The sequence below is a fragment of the Castor canadensis genome, chromosome X (assembly GCF_047511655.1).
Source record: "Castor canadensis chromosome X, mCasCan1.hap1v2, whole genome shotgun sequence".
Lineage (NCBI taxonomy): Eukaryota > Metazoa > Chordata > Mammalia > Rodentia > Castoridae > Castor > Castor canadensis.
Window position 1 is genome coordinate 115,746,006 of NC_133405.1, and position 20,047 is coordinate 115,766,052.

Below are 20,047 nucleotides of genomic sequence, written 5' to 3' on the forward strand. Positions count from 1 at the left end.
TAATCTTAAACTGGCAGAGGCCACTATGGGGAGGTGACTGGAAACAGTGGTGACTGGAAACTAGTGAAGAGGTCTGGTAGAGATGAACCAATTGGGGTTGTAATACACATGTGCATGGAAGCAATGCTAGGAATTTCTCTGTATAGCCATCATTATCTCAAGCTAGCAAAAATGCTATATCTGTCTTATGTCCTATGTTTTCTTTTCAACAAAGTTGGAGAAGAGAACAGAACAGGTTCTGCCTGGAAGTGAGGGGGGTGGAGAAGGAGGGGGGGGTGGAGTGCAGGGGAGAGAGGTGGCCCATACAATGTATACACATGTGAATAAATGTATAAACAATTAATAAAAAAATTTTAAAAAGAACACCACCAACAACTAATTTTGGCAAGGATGTGTGGAAAGAGGAACCCTTCTACACTGCCGGTGGGAATGTAAGCTAGTACAACCACTATGGAAAACAATATGGAGGCTCCTTAAAAAATCTAAAAATAGATCTGCCATACCATCCAGCAATACCACTCCTAGGAATATATCCAAAGGAATGTGACTCAGGTTACAATAAAGACACCTGCACATTCATGTTTATTGCAGCACTATTCACAATAGCTAAGATAAGGAAACAGCCAAGATGCCCCACTATTGACAAATGAATTAAGAAAATGTGGTATTGCTTTTCCGCCCGCTCCCCCCTCTCTCTCCCTCCCCAGCACCGCTCCGGGCTCCTGCTAAGCTAGCGCTGCCTTCATCTCCCTCCAGCCGCCATCATGATCATCTCCTGGGACCTCATCAGCCACAATGAGCTGTTCTCCGACATTTACAAGATCCGGGAGATCCCGGAGGGGCTATGCCTGGAGGTGGAGGGCAAGATGTTCAGTAGGACCGAGGGTAACATTGATGACTCGCTCATCGGTGGAAATGCCTCCGCTGAAGGGCCTGAGGGCGAAGGTACCCGAAAGCACAGTGATCACTGGTTGACATTGTCATGAACCATCACTTACAGGAAACCAGCTTCACAAAAGACGCCTATAAGAAGTATATCAAAGATTACATGAAATCACTCAAAGACAAACTTGAAGAACAGAGACCAGAAAGAGTAAAATCTTTCATGACGGGGGCTGCAGAACAAATCAAGCACATCCTTGCTAATTTCAATAACTACCAGTTTTTCATTGGTGAAAACATGAATCCAGATGGCATGGTTGCTCTCCTGGACTACCGTGAGGATGGTGTGACCCCGTATATGATTTTCTTTAAGGATGGTTTAGAAATGGAGAAATGTTAACAAATTGGACAATTATGTTGGATCTATCACCTGTCATCATAACTGGCTGCTGCTTGTCACCACACAACACCAGGACTTATGACAAATGGGACTGATGTCATCTTGAGCTCTTCATTTCTCTTGACTGTGATTTATGTGGAGTGGAGGCATTGTTTTTTAAGAAAAACATGTCATGTAGGTTGTCTAAAAATAAAGTGCATTTAAACTCAAAAAAAAAAGAAAGAAAATGTGGTATTTATACACAATGGAATTTTTCTCAGCCACAAGAAAGAATGGAATTTTGTTATTTGTAAGCAAATGGATGGAACTGGAGAACATCATCTTAAGTGAAGTTAGGCTCGGGAGGCCAAAAGTCTCATTTTCTCCTTCACATGCCGATTATAGACCTGAAACAAATGCAGCAATATTATTGAAGGTTGGTCACACTAAGGGGAGGCCACACATGGGAGGGGTAAGGCAAAGGAAGTAAACCAAAAACTTAAATGTGGTTGATGTACTCACTGTACAGGAATGAATATTGTAATCTTAAACAGGCTGAGGCCACTATGGGAAGGGGACTAGGGAGTAGTGAAGACGTGAACCAATTGGCTGTAATATATGTGCATAGGAACAACACAAGGAAACTCCCTGTATAACTATCTTTATCTCAAACTAGCAAAACCACTATGTTTCTCTTACTATCTTTTATGTTTTTTCTTCTACAAAATCAGAAAATAGGAGGGCAGAGCAGGTTCTTCCTGTGGGGGGGGGTGGGTACCATTGGGCTGGGGGAGGTGGCAGGGAAAAGGGTAGGAGGATAAATATGGTACAAATGTGTACACATGTATATAAATGAAAAATAATATCAGTTGAAACCTTTCCAGGATTCAGGGCAGAGGGGTAATGGAGAGTGGTGGAGGGGATGAATTCAAGTATGATATATTTGATACATTGTAAGAACTTTGTAAATGCTACAATGTACCCCCACCCAGAAAAACAATAATAAAAAAGAAAAGAATAATTGATTTATATTTAGGCAATTATATTTGAAGCACTCTTCTTATTTACAAATGCTCTGATGAATCAAAACTAATTATTTTACATTTTTGGTTTGTAATCACCTTTAGTCTCATGCTTTTAGAAGATACAGAGTGAATCTGGAAAAAAATACACATACCATATACCGAATAAAGCATTTTTATGGTATTGGGATTTTCCCTAAGTATAATTGAGCAATGTCAGAGTAAGTTATCTACATGTCAAATTGGCACCCACCCTAACGAAGAGTAAATTGCTGAGTTCTACATAGGAAAATTGTCTATCCATGGAGTACATATCAAGAGAAAATATTCTTTCAGTGCTTAGAAAAACTCATGATGAATTGATTGCAATACATAAAATAGATATCCAGATTGTTCAAATTTGGTTAAAGCAACTGAGTGTCTTAATCATCCTGAAGCCAAATACCACAGTGTTTGTGTTTTTCAAGTTATTTTTTTTTTTTGAGACAGGGTCTCACCATGTAACCGAGGCTGGCCTTGAACTTGAAATCCTCCTGCCTCAGTCTCCCAAGTGCTGTGATTACAGGAGTGTACCACCATTCCAAGCTATATTTCTGGTTTTTATCAGTTGCTGTAAATGTAGCTTATGAAATCCATTCTGTGTTTTCTTCACTCAGCAATCCTCAGAGCTGAAAATTTTTGGTACATGCCAAAATTCACTACATGTATGTTAAATAAAATAATAAAAATACTCACTCTATAGTAAGGGATATATGAAATCATCTCTGAGAATTTTTGTGCAGGTTATATCCCTCATCTCAACTTCAAATGCATTAATATCTAAAAATTCTCAAGCTCCCCATGGACGATACCCTGTGATGAATGGATGTATTCCTGATTACTGCCTGGGGCAGCCATTTGCTTTTCAGAATTTTTCTCAGGCAGGAGATGTCATACCCCTATTCAGAGCCATCCTTTCCAGTTAACAACTTTCAGCACTTTGTCTTTAGTATTCAATTTCCATCTACAGCTCTTGGTTAGGGATATGTGTTTAGTTTCTTGATAATGAAGAAACATTAAGATTTTTACTTCAGCTTAGGATATAGAAAGCCACAAAAGAATACTGAAACTACACTAACAATGAGGAAAAATGCATAAGTTTCAAAATCACAATTTTTGAGCCTTTCAGAAATCTGAGGTTGGGAGGCAATACAAACTTAATTTTGAAGTGTGAAAATCCCTTTGAGGAGTGATGGAGACTCAGAATTGTTTTACCTTTGGCATAATATGGAAGAAAATGGTGGTAATTATTAAAACAGGTAAAAAATAAATAAAATTTCAGTGAGTTAGTAAATGCCAAGTATGAGCTGACATGAGAGTTTAGAACCCCTGAAAATGGTATACACATGATAATTCCGTACCACCAAGCCAGTTCTTTCCTGTGAACCTCTCCCCAGAGATCACAAGAAAGGCTGGAGCCAGAGAGGAAGGTCTGGGACAATCTCTTTTTTTTTTTTCATTTTTCTTTTATTATTCATATGTGCATACAAGGCTTGGTTTATTTCTCCCCCCTGCCCCCACCCCCTCCCTTACCACCCACTCCACCCCCTCCCGCTCCCCCCCTCAATACCCAGCAGAAACTATTTTGCCCTTATCTCTAATTTTGTTGTAGAGAGAGTATAAGCAATAATAGGAAGGAACAAGGGGTTTTGCTGGTTGAGATAAGGATAGCTATACAGGGCATTGACTCACATTGATTTCCTGTGCGTGGGTGTTACCTTCTAGGTTAATTCTTTTTAATCTAACCTTTTCTCTAGTTCCTGGTGGGACAATCTCTTAATGGTATTGGCTTGCAGGATTTCGCAACGTTTGAAAGCTGAACAAAAGTATGTGAACAAGCCCATCTGTGTTTCAGAATTGCATGTACTTCCTACCAGTTGATTCTTAGCCACAGATGCAAAACCTGAGAAACATGACCACAGCGATGTCTTCCCTATGATATGAATGAAACAGCATGTGATAATCAGAAGGTCAAGAAATCTGTCCACACCTGGAACTTGTGCGTACTTTCATCAGAAAAGCCTTTCACACTGGGGAAGGAGTAGGAAGTTGTCCCACACACTCTGCTATAGGCAAAGATTGTCTGCTATTTGTTGAGAAGTAGAAAGCCCATGTACTTAAATTTACACTGGCCCTCTCCAAAAGTCATCTGCCACTGAAGGAGAAACAGAACATCTGTTTGTGTGCAAGACCTTGCACTGATGGAAATCAGAGGTCTCTCACTGCTGAAAGAAGGGCAGGAAGTTCGCTCATGCTCAGGATGCCCACTGCCACATGGCTGATTTATAGTGCATTATAGACATTACAATGAGTGGGAAAATGAGATTGTATGCCACTGGTGGTGGTATTGAACAAGGAGAAAGATCCACCTCTGAGGCTGAGTTGTACGGGGGCTAAGACTGAGACTGTAACAGAAGAAAGAGAAATTCCCCCAGAACACACAAGTACCACATAAAAGGTTTCATTTTGGGAGAGGCAGCAGTATACAGACAAACATCTTTTGTGTTACAAGCAGGTAAAGCCAGCTGAAAGATAAAGGTGGAAGGGAACACTGAGAAAAACGATCCAGCACACCAGGCATAACACTTAAAACAAAGTAGAAGCAGTGCTCCACTGGAGGAATTTTAAGTCAGCAATTACTGAAGGTGAATGTAGCAATAACAAAATCAGACTCAACTCAGCTGCTACTAGACAGATGCAACTCTCTACACTGGTAGTGTGACAGAAAAAGAGCTATGGCCATTTTGTAGGTATAAATATTATTTACCATGGTCTCCACTTTTTTATATACAATGATAGACATATAATCAAAATCATACAAATATACAGATACAGAGAAAGTTTTAGTACCTAGAGATAAGACAGTCAACAACAAATTAAAATCAAGACAAATCAAATATCTTTGTCAAAAGATAAACTATCTAACAGAATCATAGCCAAAGATAGCTCAGATGTTAGAAGTATATGAAAGACTTTCAAATATGTTACTATTTTAGGGGTAGGAGTAAACTTTAGTGGTAGAGTGTTTGCCTAGTATGCAAAAGACCCTGAATTTGATCCTCAGCACCACAAAAATAAAATAAAACATGTCACCATTTTAAACTGCCATTATTAAGCTAAAAGATAATGTGGAGAGTTACATGAGCAGATGATGAATTTTGGCAACGTTGGAAATTGTGTTAGTCATTTTTCTTAAATCTCTCTTTCTCTGTTGTCCAAATATTATCACCATTGCATCTAGCTTCCTGCTCTTCATAGACTTTCTACCCTACACATACTCATACTATGGAGTTAATCATTAGAAGCAACTGGAAATATGCACAGTAACTAGTAAGCATATTAACACATTTCATGGTTAATGGATCTAGTAGAAAACCAGTACTCTTTTAATATTGAAGATTTACGGTTGCAGATAATAATTTTGTTGAAAAAACATATTTTTCAAAAAAAGGGAATATTTAAGTTTAGAGGATGTATGAGTAGTTAGAAAATTCATTTCTCAAAAGATTATCATGATGAGTTAGCTCAATCATGTTAACTGCTTGAGATCACAAGAAATGAATACATAGAGCACAGTTACTTATACCTGATATATGGTACTACTGGGACTGATATCTGCCAGTCAGAAGTAATCAGTGATTATAAAGTGCCGCAATAAACATGGGTGTGCAGGTGTCTCTGGAGTAACCTGTATCATAGTCTTTTGGGTATATCCCCAAGAGTGGTATTGCTGGATCAAATGGTAGATCAATGTCTAGCTTTTTAAGTAGCCTCCAAATTTTTTTCCATAGTGGTTGTACTAGTTTACATTCCCACCAACAGTGTAAGAGGGTTCCTTTTTCCCCACATCCTTACCAACACCTGTTGGTGGTAGTGTTGCTGATGATGGCTATTCTAACAGGGGTGAGGTGGAATCTTAGTGTGGTTTTAATTTGCATTTCCTTTATTGCTAGAGATGGTGAGCATTTTTTCATGTGTTTTTTGGCCATTTGAATTTCTTCTTTTGAGAAAGTTCTGTTTAGTTCACTTGCCCATTTCTTTATTGGTTCATTAGTTTAGGGAGAATTTAGTTTTTTAAGTTCCCTATACATTCTGGTTATCAGTCCTTTGTCTGATGTATAGCTGGCAAATATTTTCTCCCACTCTGTGGGTGTTCTCTTCAGTTTAGAGACCATTTCTTTTGATGAACAGAAGCTTTTTAGCTTTATGAGGTCCCATTTATCTATGCTATCTCTTAGCTTCTGTGCTGCTGGGGTTTCGTTGAGAAAGTTCTTACCTATACCTACTAACTCCAGAGTATTTCCTACTCTTTCCTGTATCAACTTTAGAGTTTGTGGTCTGATATTAAGATCCTTGATCCATTTTGAGTTAATCTTGGTATAGGGTGATATACATGGATCTAGTTTCAGTTTTTTGCAGACTGCTAACCAGTTTTCCCAGCAGTTTTTGTTGAAGACGCTGCTAATTCTCCAACATATATTTTTAGCTCCTTTGTCAAAGACAAGTTTGTTATAGTTGTGTGGCTTCATATCTGGGTCCTCTATTCTGTTCCACTGGTCTTCATGTCTGTTTTTGTGCCAGTACCATGCTGTTTTTATTGCTACTGCTTTGTAATATAGTTTGAAGTCAGGTATTGTGATACCTCCAGCATTGTTTTTTGACTGAGTATTGCCTTGGCTACTTGTGGCTTCCTGTGTTTCCATATGAATTTCACGGTAGATTTTTCAATCTCTTTAATGAATGTCATTGGAATTTTGATGGGAATTGCATTAAACATGTAGATTACTTTTGGGAGTATCGACATTTTTACTATGTTGATTCTACCAATCCATGAGCATGGGAGATCTCTCCACTTTCTATAGTCTTCCTCAATCTCTTTCTTCAGAAGTGTATAGTTTTCCTTGTAGAGGTCTTTCACATCATTTGTTAGGTTTACACTTAGGTATTTGATTTTGTTTGAGGCTATTGTAAATGGAATTGTTTTCATATATTCTTTTTCCGTTTGCTCATTGTTAGTGTATAGAAATGCTAATGATTTTTCTATGTTGATTTTATATCCTGCTACCTTGCTATAGCTATTGATGATGTCTAGAAGCTTCTGAGTAGAGTTTTTTGGGTCTTTAAGGTATAGGATCATGTCATCTGCAAATAGGGATATTTTGACAGTTTCTTTACCTATTTGTATTCCTTTTATTCCTTCTTCTTGCCTAATTGCTCTGGCTAGGAATTCCAGTACTATGTTGAATAGAAGTGGAGATAGTGGGCATCCTTGTCTGGCTCCTGATTTTAGAGGGAATGGTTTTAATTTTTCTCCGTTAAGTATAATGTTGGCTGTAGGTTTGTCATATATAGCTTTTATAATGTTGAGGTACTTTCCTTCTATTCCTAGTTTTCTTAGAGCTTTTATCATGAAATGGTGTTGGATCTTATCAAAGGCTTTTTCAGCATCTATTGAGATGATCAAGTGGTTTTTGTCTTTGCTTCTGTTAATGTGGTTTATTACGTTTATTGATTTTCATATGTTAAACCACCCCTGCATCCCTGGGATGAAGCCTACTTGGTCGTGGTGAATAATCTTTTTGATGTGTTGTTGAATTCAGTTTGCCATTATTTTGTTGAGGATTTTTGCGTCAATGTTCATTAAGGAGATTGGCCTATAGTTCTCCTTTTTGGAGGTGTCTTTGCCTGGTTTTGGGATAAGTGTAATACTGGCTTCATAAAATGTGTTTGGCAGTTTTCCTTCCCTTTCTATTTTGTGGAGCAGTTTAAGGAGGGTTGGTATCAGTTCTTCTTTAAAGGTCTGGTAGAATTCAGGAGAGACTCCATCAGGTCCTGGACTTTTCTTTTAGGGGAGAATCTTGATAGCTGCTTCAATTTCATTTTGTGTTACAGATCTATTCAGGTGATTAATTTCCTCTTGGTTCAGTTTTGGATGATCATATGTATCTAGAAATCTGTCCATTTCTTTAAGATTTTCAAATTTATTTGAATATAGATTCTCAAGGTAGTCTCTGATGATTTCCTGGACTTCCATGGTGTTTGTTGTTATCTCCCCTTTTGCATTCCTGATTCTACTAATTTGGGTTTTTTCTCTCCTCATTTTAGTTAGGTTTGCCAGGGGTCTATCGATCTTGTTTATTTTTTCAACGAACCAACTTTTTGTTTCATTAATTTTTCAAAGAACCAACTTTTTGTTTCATTAATTCTTTATATGGTTTTTTTGGTTTCTATTTCGTTGATTTCAGCTCTTATTTTTATTATTTGTTTTGGGATTTGCTTGTTCTTGCTTTTCTAGGAGTTTGAGATGTATCATTAGGTCATTGATTTGGGATCTTTCCATCTTTTTAATATATGCACTCATGGCTATAAACTTTCCTCTCAGGACTGCCTTAGCTGTGTCCCATAGGTTCTGGTAGGTTGTGTTTTTCATTTTCATTGACTTCCAGGAACTTTTTAATTTCCTCTTTTATTTCATCGATGATCCACTCTTCATTAAGTAATGAGTTATTTAGTTTCCAGCTGTTTGCATATGTTTTGCCTTTATTTTTGTTGTTGAGTTCTACTTTTACTGCATTGTGATCATATAGTATACACGGTATAATTTCTATTTTCTTATATTTGCTGAGACATGCTTTGTGCCCTAGGATATGATCTATTTTGGAGAAGGTTCCATGGGCTGCTGAGAAGAATGTATATTGTGTAGAAGTTGGATGAAATGTTCTGTAGACATCAACTAGGTCCATTTGATCTATTGCATATTTTAGATCTTGGATTTCTTTATTAATTTTTTGTTTGGATGACCTATCTATTGATGATAATGGGGTGTTAAAGTCTCCCACAACCACTGTGTGGCGTTTATATATGCCCTTAGGTCTTTCGGGGTATGTTTGATGAAATTGGGTGCGTTGACATTGGGTGCATACAGGTTGATAATTACTATTTCCTTTTGGTCTATTTCCCCTTTTATTAGTATGGAATGTCCTTCTTTATCTCATTTGATCAATGTAGGTTTGAAGTCTACTTTGTCAGAGATAAGTATTGCTACTCCTGCCTGTTTTCGGGGGTCATTGGCTTGGTAAGTCTTCTTCCAGCCTTTCGTTCTTAGCCTATGCTTATTTCTGTCAGTGAGATGGGTCTCCTGTAAGCAACAAATTGTTGGATCTTCCTTTTTAATCGATTTCATCATGCGGTGCCTTTTGATGGGTGAATTAAGTCTGTTAACATTAAGCGTTAGTACTGATAGGTATGTGGTGATTCCTGTCATTTAGTTGTCTTAGTTGTTTGAAGGTTTGATTGTGTGTACCTAAGTTGAGGTTACTCTCTACTGTCTTGCTTTTTCTTTTCCTGTGCTTTGGTGCTGCCTGTCTTTTCATGGTTAAGTTGGGTTTCACTTTCTATGTGCAGAATCCCTTGAAGAATCCTTTGTATTGATGGCTTTGTGGTCACATATTGTTTTAGTTTCTGCTTATCATGGAAGACTTTTATTGCTCCATTTATTTTGAATGATAGTTTTGCTGGGTAGAGTATCCTGGGGTTGAAGTTATTTTCATTCAGTGCCCGGAAGATCTCACCCCACACTCTTCTTGCTTTTAATGTTTCTGTTGAGAAGTCTGCTGTGATTTTGATGCATTTGCCTTTTTATGTTACTTGTTTTTTCTCTCTTACAGCCTTCAATATTCTTTCCTTAGTTTCTGAACTTGTTGTTGTAATGATGATCTGTCGTGGAGTAGTTCTATTTTGATCTGGCCTGTTTGGTGTTCTGGAGGCCTCTTGCATCTGTATGGGAATATTTTTCTCTGTATTTGGGAAATTTTCCATTATTATTTTGTTGAATATATTACGCATTCCCTTCGCTTGCACCTCTTCTTCTTCGATGCCCATGATTCTCAAGTTTGATCTTTTGATGGAGTCAGTGAGTTCTTGCATTTTCTTTTTACATGTCTTGAGTTGTTTAATTAATAGTTCTTTGGTTTTTCCTTTACCATTTCATCTTCAAGTTCTGAGATTCTGTCTTCTGTTTGTTCTATTCTGCTGGATTGGCCTTCTATTTTGTTTTGCAGTTCTGTTTTGTTCTTTTTTCTGAGGTTTTCCATATCCCGGCTGTTTTCCTCTTTAATTTTGTCTATTTTTGTCCTGAGGTCATTTATCTGTTTATTCATTGTGTTCTCTCTTTCACTTTGGTGTTTATACAGTGCTTCTATGGTTTCCTTTATTTCTTCTTTTGTTTTTTCAAATTCTCTATTTTTGTTTTCTTGGAATTTCTTGAGTATCTCCTGTACATTTTGGTTGACCCTATCCAGTATCATCTCTATAAAATTCTCATTGAGTACCTGTAGCATGTCTTGTTTTTAATTATTCTTGTGGGCTTCATTGGGTCCTTTGGCATAGTTTATCTTCATTTTGTTGGAGTCTGGATCTGAGTACCTGTTTTCTTCATTCCCCTCTGGTTCCTGTATTAATTTTTTGCTGTGGGAAAACTGGTTTCCCTGCTTTTTCTGTCTTCCCGTCATTGTCTTTGGTGTTGTTACTGTCCCTGTACTGTGTGCAATTAAGTATTTTTTAGCTTGTAATAATAACAATGGTAATATTTAGAATGGAAGGGTGAGCTGAGATGGAAAGCAAGAACTTAAAGAAATGGGAAAAACAAGTACACAGACTGGAGGGAGAAAACAGAGCAAGGTGTCAGACAAGAAGATTTCAAAGGTATAAACAGGGAGCTTTAGTGTACTAATCGACAGTAACCCAAACAGACATTAGAGAAACAGAGGATTGAAAATCAAAAATAAAAAAAATAAAGGTAAAAATAAAAATAAAATATAAGTAAATGAAAGAAAAATCTATTTATAAAAATGTATTAAAATAAAATGAAAAAATAGAAAGTTTTAAAAAACCAAAAAACCTCCAAGTTCAAATGCAGTGAAGTCACAGTCTCCAATCCTGTAGATGGTGCCTCTGATGTTGTTCTGTAGTTGTCTCATCAAAGGGGACGCATAACGTAGAACAAAACTACACACACCCACACAAAAAAAAAAACCCACCAAGTGTCCCAAATTCAAATGCAATACAGTTTCAGTAAGTTTTTCAGCTTGCAGTTGTAATTCAGTTGTTCTCTCATCAAAGGTGGGGAGACAAAGAAAAAAAAAAGAGTCTGGAGACAGTTCTGAGAATGGTATCTGTGGCTGTGGCTTGCCTGCCTGCTGCTGTCAGCCTGCTGTTGCTGGAGGCATTATTTATGCAGATCTCTGGGGTGAGCTTAGCACTCACCTGGTCCTGCAGGCTTTGTTTGCTCAGATTTCTCCTGTGCGTAAGCCTCTGCTACAAGCTTTCCCCTTTCCAAGCACTGGGAAAGGTGACACTGCACCCGCATTGTCAGGCCTGGTCTGAGTCTTCCCAAGCCGTCTGGGCGCTGGCGACTGGTGGCCCGGGGGCCCTCCTGATTTCTCCGTGAAGTGGAGATTCTCTGCGCCGGCAGAAATGTTTGGGCCAGTAACAGTGAGGACAGTATTGCTTTAACTGAAGAAAAAATCTTTTCCTGGCAATTCTCTGAATCTTTGTCAATGAAGGTAATCTATGTACTTCTTTTCCTATTCAGTGAAGAACCTGGCAATGCCATACTGGCTAATATTCTCTCTGTTCTCTAGCAGCTGGCACACTGCATCCTCCATGTATGTGAGGACATGTCGCTGAGCCAGATACTCGTAGTCCGGTTGGGCTAGGCACTCTGGGCTCAGCATCCTTTGACCCCAATGTTTTTTTTACTATGAATGAAAACCCATTTGGTAGATGACTTCATTAAATATATTTTGCAAATTTTCTATCCTTAATATTCTAGTATCCATTTTTTGAAATTTCATTGGCACTCCCTTAGAGTACATCTTTCCAATATAACCTATCTGTATTCCTTATTTTTATCTTATTCTATTTACTGTGATCTTCTTAAATATGAATCAGATTGTGTCACTCCACTGCCTAAGTATGAATCAGATTGGGTCACTCCTGCTATGAATACATGTAAATTTATAAAGTGATGTGATTCAGCTAATGACATACAAGGTTATGTATAATCTGTCTCCTACTTGCCTCTCTAGGCTTATCTCCCATTCCTCCCGCCTCTATCATTCCCTAAACATACAAAGCTTCTTCATTCACTTATGCATTGATTAAATAACTATGTATTAAATACAAACCAGCTATTGTGGTAAGCAACAGTGGTCATGATAGGCCTTAGACATGCTATCCTGGAAATTATGGACAAACAAAGGATTCAGTCAATTAAATAGAATGGTTTAAAGCATTCTTAATTCAGACACAAGAAGGAAGGATAGTCAAGGTATAGTTGTATTAGTTACTTACTGCTAAGTAACAAATCATCCATATAGAGTACTTTAAAACAATAACAATCATTTAACACAATTAAATGAATTGCCATGAATTTGAGTTGGACTGAAACAGCTTAGGTAGTTCTCATTCAGGATATTCATTCAGTCAGCTCTGTGGTTTTTTTTTTTTATCATAAAAGCCTCAGGGAGCCACCACTTCTTACATGGTGGCTAATGACTCCAAAGGTGGTGCCTATGGAGGCCCTTAGGTTATTGGAGCATGCCCAAGAAGAGGACTATGGGCTCAGGCCATAATGTTCCCCGGTTAATTATGTAAGTGGTTTGCTTTGCCAGAGGCCCAAAGCAATGGAGCTGCCTAATGTTGAACTAGAACTTCGAAGTGTCATTTTTGTGTGACTGTGACCAAATACTTGATATAAATAACATAAAGGAGGAAGGATTTTTTTGCTTCACAGTTTTGGGGGTGTTCCATCCATGGTCATTTCACTATGCTTTTAGTTCCATGTTCCCATGGGCAGAAATAACATCATGGTGGCAAGAGAAAGTGGCAGAGGAGGTTCTTCACCTCTTGGAGGACAGGAAGCTGAGAAAGACTGAGACTGAAGACCAGATGCACCTTCAAAGTCATGCCACCTGTGACTTCCTTCCTCCAGCTTAGGCCCACCTCCTAAAGTTTCTACCAACTCCTACCAGCTGGATATAAAGCATTCAGCACATGATGGAGAAGATTTCATATTCAAACCATAACACTCCAGAATTATGATCCAAAATAAACTTTTTCTCTTTATAATTTGATGACCTCAAGTATTTCATTATAGTAATGTGAAGGTCAGTAATATACCTCAGAAGTCACATAGTATCTAATCTACCATCCTTTATTAGTGAGGTAGTCCCCAAACACTACCCAGGTTCAAGATGAGGAAACATAGAGTATATCTCTAGATGAGAAAGTGGTACAGTTCTGAAAAGCATGTGGATCCAACAGCATTGTTGTAGATAGTTTGAAAAATATGTCTGCCACAGAATTCTTTCCTAAAGAAGCATCTTTTTGCCTCTTATTCTGATGTTTTCACAACTACTATTCACATGTCCTCAAATGTCTTTTTCCTTCTTCTTAATTTAACTTACTAACATTCTTTGGTAAAATTTATCTCATTTCCCATCCTTTAATAACAAGATTTCTTTGATCACTACATACCTATTGTCATACTGTACAATACCTTGCTTTTTTTACATGCTATGCATAATACTGGCCTTCTTTCTACAGTATATTGCGGTAGATGATTTCATGACTCTTCCACTGAAACCTAAACTTCTTGAAGGTGTAAATATTTGTTCAATATTCCATTGTCACAAGCTAACTTAATACTTGTTACATAATAGGTACTGAAATGTATTAATATAAAGATAAATCTGATTATCTAGAGAAATCTATAACTATGTATAGAAATATTTGATTTAAAGTGATCTAGATAGATCAAATAAATGAAAGAAAGGGGAAGAAAGAGGAAGGAAAGAAGGAAGGAAAAATATAGTGTTCTGTATCAAAATTAAGTGCGCTTAGTCTGAGTTAAGGGAAAATCACTTTACATGGAATCCAAGGTTGGAACAAATAGATATGTATTGGTAAATTCATAAGTTTTATAACCAAAGGGGGGAGAAAATGAACTTTTGTGAGCTCTGCCTTTTCCAGGCACTTAATGTATTAATATTTATATCTAAGATGGTAGATACTATGTCTATTTTGAAGATGAGAAAACTTAGACTTAAAATATTCAAATCATTGTTCTAAGATACAGCAGACATTATAGCCATGCTATTTCTAAGTTATGGAACTAAGATACTGTCTTAGTATAAAACTCTTACTCTCTCTTCTGTTATTTTTGAATAAATTTAAAAGGCTGTTAGCAGTTAGTCTCCAATGACACTAGATATCAATGATGCCAAATGTCCATCTATTTGTGAATGTAGTTATAGAGCTGGCAAACTGTTAAATAAAATAATTGTCATGAATGTATAAACTATAACAGACTATCATTTGTTTTTATATTTTACTCTTTCTCTTAGGTTTTTAGGTATCAAATTATAAGAAAAATCCTGGGTGGAAATACTGATAAGGAACCTATGATCCTAATTATAGAGAAGAACTTTGACAATACAATCTCATGTGGAATACTGTTTTTGGTCTTAAGTGTTACCAGAGGCATGTGGCCTAGTCTTGTTGCTTTCACCCATTTCAAACATGTAGTGCTTTTCAACAGGAATTTTAATAATAACATGTGGAGACCACACACTATTATTTTGGTTTTAAATAATTCTAATAAGGTAACATACTAGAATAGTTAAAGAACACTTTTGAACAAAATATGGTGAAGAATTCAGCTATAGAGTTTAGTCAGGTTCTTTGTCACCAATTTTACTCTTTGTAAATTCTGTAAGACGAGACCACAAAACAATGGAAAAGTGGAATAGCTCAAGATATTTTATAATGGTTGCAATGGCAACATTAAATAGCTAATCCAAACTGCTGTCTTTAAGTTGTTAACATTGTTTAAGAAATTACGTATTTAGGAGAAAATACAAGAAAGGAAATGTTTAAAGTCTTTTTTATTGGATAATACATAAAAACCTTTTACATTTTTATGTAATTCAAATCCAATACATATAGTTGATACAAAAGATCATATGAATGATTTCAGAATGAAAGATATGTTTTCATTGTTATTTAGGATAATTTTTGTGTCTTTTTCTATATACAAAAAGAGGAATTGAGAATACCTCACTTATCTTGCTATTCCATCATCTTTTCCTGGTGCAGATATTATGCTTATTTGGCACATTCTCATAGAAATAAATAATTTCAAACCAATGAGATCTCATGAACCCTGAGCTTATTCAATGTACTCACTTTATGAAGGAAAACAAGTCAATTTTAAAATTGTTGAGATGATATGAGGCCTTACTTTATAAGTTAGAATAATAGTTATAGGTAAGAATTTGGTGATTATCTCTTGATAAATAAGGGATCTTTTAAACAATAAATAACCACTTCTACTTTTATTATTATTTTAAGTACAAATTTTTGCCTTTACTTATACCAGGGACTAGCTATTCTTCAAAACAAAACAAAACACCAGTGTCTTTTTTAAATGAAAGAATTCAAACTGCCTCATGAATAAAGTAATTGCTTAAATTTCTTTCCTATTGTGAGTTTCTATGTCTTTATTTTTTTCTTAAAGACAACCATGAAATCAATGCACTAATTACCTTTCTAATGCCCTTGCCTTTGAATTTTGTTTCACAAATGTAGCTACATGAAACAACCAGAACAACCAGTCAATGAACTGATTGCTCTTGAATGCCACATTTCCTAGCTATTTGATTATAATCCAGTGTCTATTGAAATGAAAAGAAATATTTTGTGGTTGAAGAAACGATTGTTGACTTCATAAATTCAATTCAATTGCCATATTTGCATATTAAGCTACCTTCGTGTAACTTTGTAATTATTTTGAATGAACAAAATTATTGAGGAACACCAATTAAGTTGCATGTCTAGTCAAAGACTTGTTTGGATGTAGTCACAGATAATGTCCTTGGTAATGGGAAGAAGGAAAATGAAGCTCCAGTAAATACAATTTGGTCCTGTAAAATGACCTCAGTCAAAAATACCCAGTGACTATATGGTAATCTAAAGCTAATGCCAGTTGCCAATGTTTAAAAATGCACAAATAAGGGTGCTATGGTTTTAATGCACTCCCCAAAATTTATGTGTTGTAAACTTAATCTCAAATGCAATAGTGTCTTAAAAAGTGGAATTTTTAAGAGGTTATTACAGGCTAGGGGCATGGTTCCACTGGTAGAGCACTTGCTTAGTATGTGTAAGGTTCTAGGTTCAATACCCAGTACTGCAGAAAAAGAGGTGATTAGGCCAAAATGGATTTGCTCTCATGAACAGATTAATGCCATTATTGCAGAAGTGGGTTCTTTATAAAAGGACAAGTTTAGGCCCCCTTGTTCTCTTTTTCTTTGCCCTTCCACCCTGGGATGATGCATTATGAAGACCCTCATCAGATGTTGGCTCCTCAGTCTTGGATTTATGAGCACTCCAAAATCATGTGCCAGTACATTTATGTTAATTATAAACAAATCATTTTGTGACATTCTGTTATTGTAGCATAAACTGGATAGAGGCAAGGGGTGTGTGTGTATGTGTGTGAGGAAATGGATAGAAAAATCAAATTTTAGGTAAGATACAGAAACTCTTACTAGTACCTGTCTTTGAGGAAAAGGGTATTCTTTTCATTTAAACAAAAATTTGCTATTATAATTTTGTACCACATGTACATATTACTTCCCCCCAAATTTTTAACCTACTTTGAAAGTGATACCTTTAAAATCCAACAAAATTTAAAATATAATCTTAAAATAAGGTTTTTATTATAATAACTATTTTTTTAAATGAAGCCTTCATGGGGAATAGGAAAAACTGATTGTACCTAAGGCCATCTCTACAAGATCTCTCTTCGATTTGGCCCTAATGACCAGTTTATTCATTGGAAGGAAATTATGGACATGAAAATTCACTTTTTTAGAGTTTTCTGTTACCCACAGAGTCAAATTAAGGTGATCTGGAATTTATGGAGAATCAGCAAGAAGTCTTTCTCAAAATAGCTTTTCTGGTGCCTGTTATGGTTAATCTATTTCAAAATGTTTCTCAGGCTTTTGAGTCTCTTTCTATGATGCAAACATGAAGGTGAAGTTTGCAGATAGAATAGGGCCTAAGAGAGGTGTCTTAGGGAGCATCAAAAAGAATAAAGAGGAATTGAAGGGGAAAAATGCCAGATGATCAAGACATCAGACTTCCAGAAGTCTGCTGTGAACTGCGTTATTTCTTTTCATAGCATCACTTTGCTCTTCACCCATTTTTTTATCTCTCCTTTTAGTCTCAGAGGAAGATGCACCCTTTTCTGGCTTCTAAAGTTTCTTGGTCCTATTCACTACCTTTTTTTTTCTGAAGTCTATCTTGACTTCTTCATTAGCAATTTGCCCTCTGTATTAAATATGTTCAATTAAAAGGCCTATCCTGAACTGGTGGAGTGGCTCAAGCGGTAGAGCATCTGCTTAGCAAGTGTGAGGCCCTGAGTTCAAACCCCAGTACCATCACCACCAAAAAAAAAAAAAAAGACCTATTCTATGCATGTTTCATTCTATGCCTAATGGTCACAATGATTACTCTCCTTGTTATCCAAACCTTGGGAAGTCCAAATTCACTAACTCTAGACCTGGTCTGGTCATAGTTCTTCCTATTCTCAGTAAAATACTAGCAAATATGATATAAGCAGCGACTTGCAAAGGATTTTGATATCGAGCTTTGCTTATCTTATTCTTGGGGAACCCTGTGACCACCACCATGCAAATAAGCCTAGGATGGTCTGTTGGACAATGAAAGACACATGGCCCAGATACCCTCTTTGCCCTGCCAACAGACAAACAACTTATCATCAGAAATGCAAAATGAGGGCATGAATCTGTCCACAGATTCATCAGTGAACCCAGACAGCACTGCATGATACAGAGATGTGCCATCAAGCTGAACCCATAGAATAATGAACAAATTTATGTGACTTGTTAAAAAACAGAAATTTTTACTTAACTTTATCACCATCCTAGCTACTGCTTCCATTCATTGCCAAATATTTACTTATCACACAATATTCACAAAATGATATAAGTAAGCTATGTGATAAAAAGCCATGTTAAACATTAACATATAGAATAATAAGGAATAATAGACATGCAGAATATTGTTACTAAATATAAAGAAATGTTAAATAAATTTATTGAGTGCATTCTATGAACCATCCACCACCTCAAGCTTCCAACATACATTAGTTCATCACAAGAAAATTATTATTGTCCCCATTACACAGATACAGAAACAGAGGCTCAGAGAATTTTAAGAGATTTGCTGAAAATCACAGTAAGTGGTAGAATTTTAACTCTTTCTCCAGAGAGTATGTTTTTCTAATAAAGTCCACTACACTTTATTTTAAGGACAGATATCAATAAAGCTTGTGATTTAGTCTTAATTCCACCAGTAACTTCTACATTAATGACAAGAAGGCAAGTCACCTTTATGTATCTTTATGAAAAGGGGCCCATATAGGTACCATTTGCAACAATCCACAAATATCCATCTGGATTTTAATTCCTCGTACATCAGTATCTGTCCTCTTCTATGTGGAAACTGAAATTTTGATGACCCCCATTGTCTACCTGGTCAAATCCAATAGCATATAAAGTTAATTAATTCTGAATTCTCTACCTGCTTTTTAGATAATTGGTCATTATTTTATGTTTAATTATTCTTTCTCTTTAAAAATACTATCTTACTAATTTGTTCTCTAATCCTTTAGCTTTAAGTGGAGCTCTGTATAAGCCATATAAAGGGGTAAATTCTTTTAATCACATTTTTAAAGTGTATTTCACTTAAAAGAGGTTCATTCATGCAGTCATTTACTTTTACAGAGAATGTGCCATTCTCTGCTCTAGTGACTAGTGCTCTGCTCTAGTCACTGAGGAAAGAGCAGTGATAAAAACAGGTAAGGTTTTTTTTTTTACCTCATGGAGCTTAGTTATAACTGGGGAGATAAATGATAAAAACAAAAGCAAGCATATGTCTCATTAGCTTGCAGACAAAAGTGCTATGGATAAAAATAAAGCAAAGCAAAAGAGAGAAAATGGAAGAGATTAGTATTTTAGATCGGGCAGTCCAGTAAGCCTCCACAAGAAATTAGTATTCAAACAGAAGCCTAAATGACTAGACCTAAAATAATAACAATAATAATAATTTTTAAAAAGACATGATTGTAAAAGGGCAACTATTTGGGAAGAAGCCAACATAAGAGGGAGGGAGACAGGAGATGGTGACGGGGAGTGAATACGACCAAAGTACATTATATATGTATGAAAATAGCATGATGAAACCCACTAAAAACTCTTAGAGAGGGAAAGGAGGGATGGAGGTTGAGAGAGAGTAATTTAAACAGAATGAATTTGATCAAATTACATCATATGCATATATGTAAATGTTTCTGGAAGGGATGTTGAGGGCAATTGCCTGACGTAGGAATATAACTTATGCCTCCACACAACAGTCAGGAGTCATGATGGCTGACTGGAGTGAAGAAGAGGCAAATATTGGAAGATAGCATAGATAAATACTGACAATTTAGATTAGGCAGACATTGTAGGCCTTGGCAAGGTCTTCAAGAGCACCAAGCCAGTTTCCCTTCCTTTGAATACAGTACAAGGAACAAAGCTTAAACCAAATGTATATTACAGAAATCATTTCATTTGATGAGAATGGGTTTTGGAGTATC

The 20,047-nt window shown here is 36.4% G+C and overlaps 1 protein-coding gene across 1 annotated transcript; it reads left to right on the forward strand.

Moving 5' to 3' along the window:
- Positions 1 to 764: 764 nt before the first annotated feature.
- LOC141419913 (translationally-controlled tumor protein-like) lies at positions 765 to 1,487 on the forward strand. Its single transcript, XM_074064288.1, is given in 3 exon segments — positions 765 to 950; positions 952 to 971; positions 973 to 1,487. Coding segments are annotated over 3 exon segments (516 nt in total). The 3' UTR covers positions 1,283 to 1,487.
- Positions 1,488 to 20,047: the final 18,560 nt, after the last annotated feature.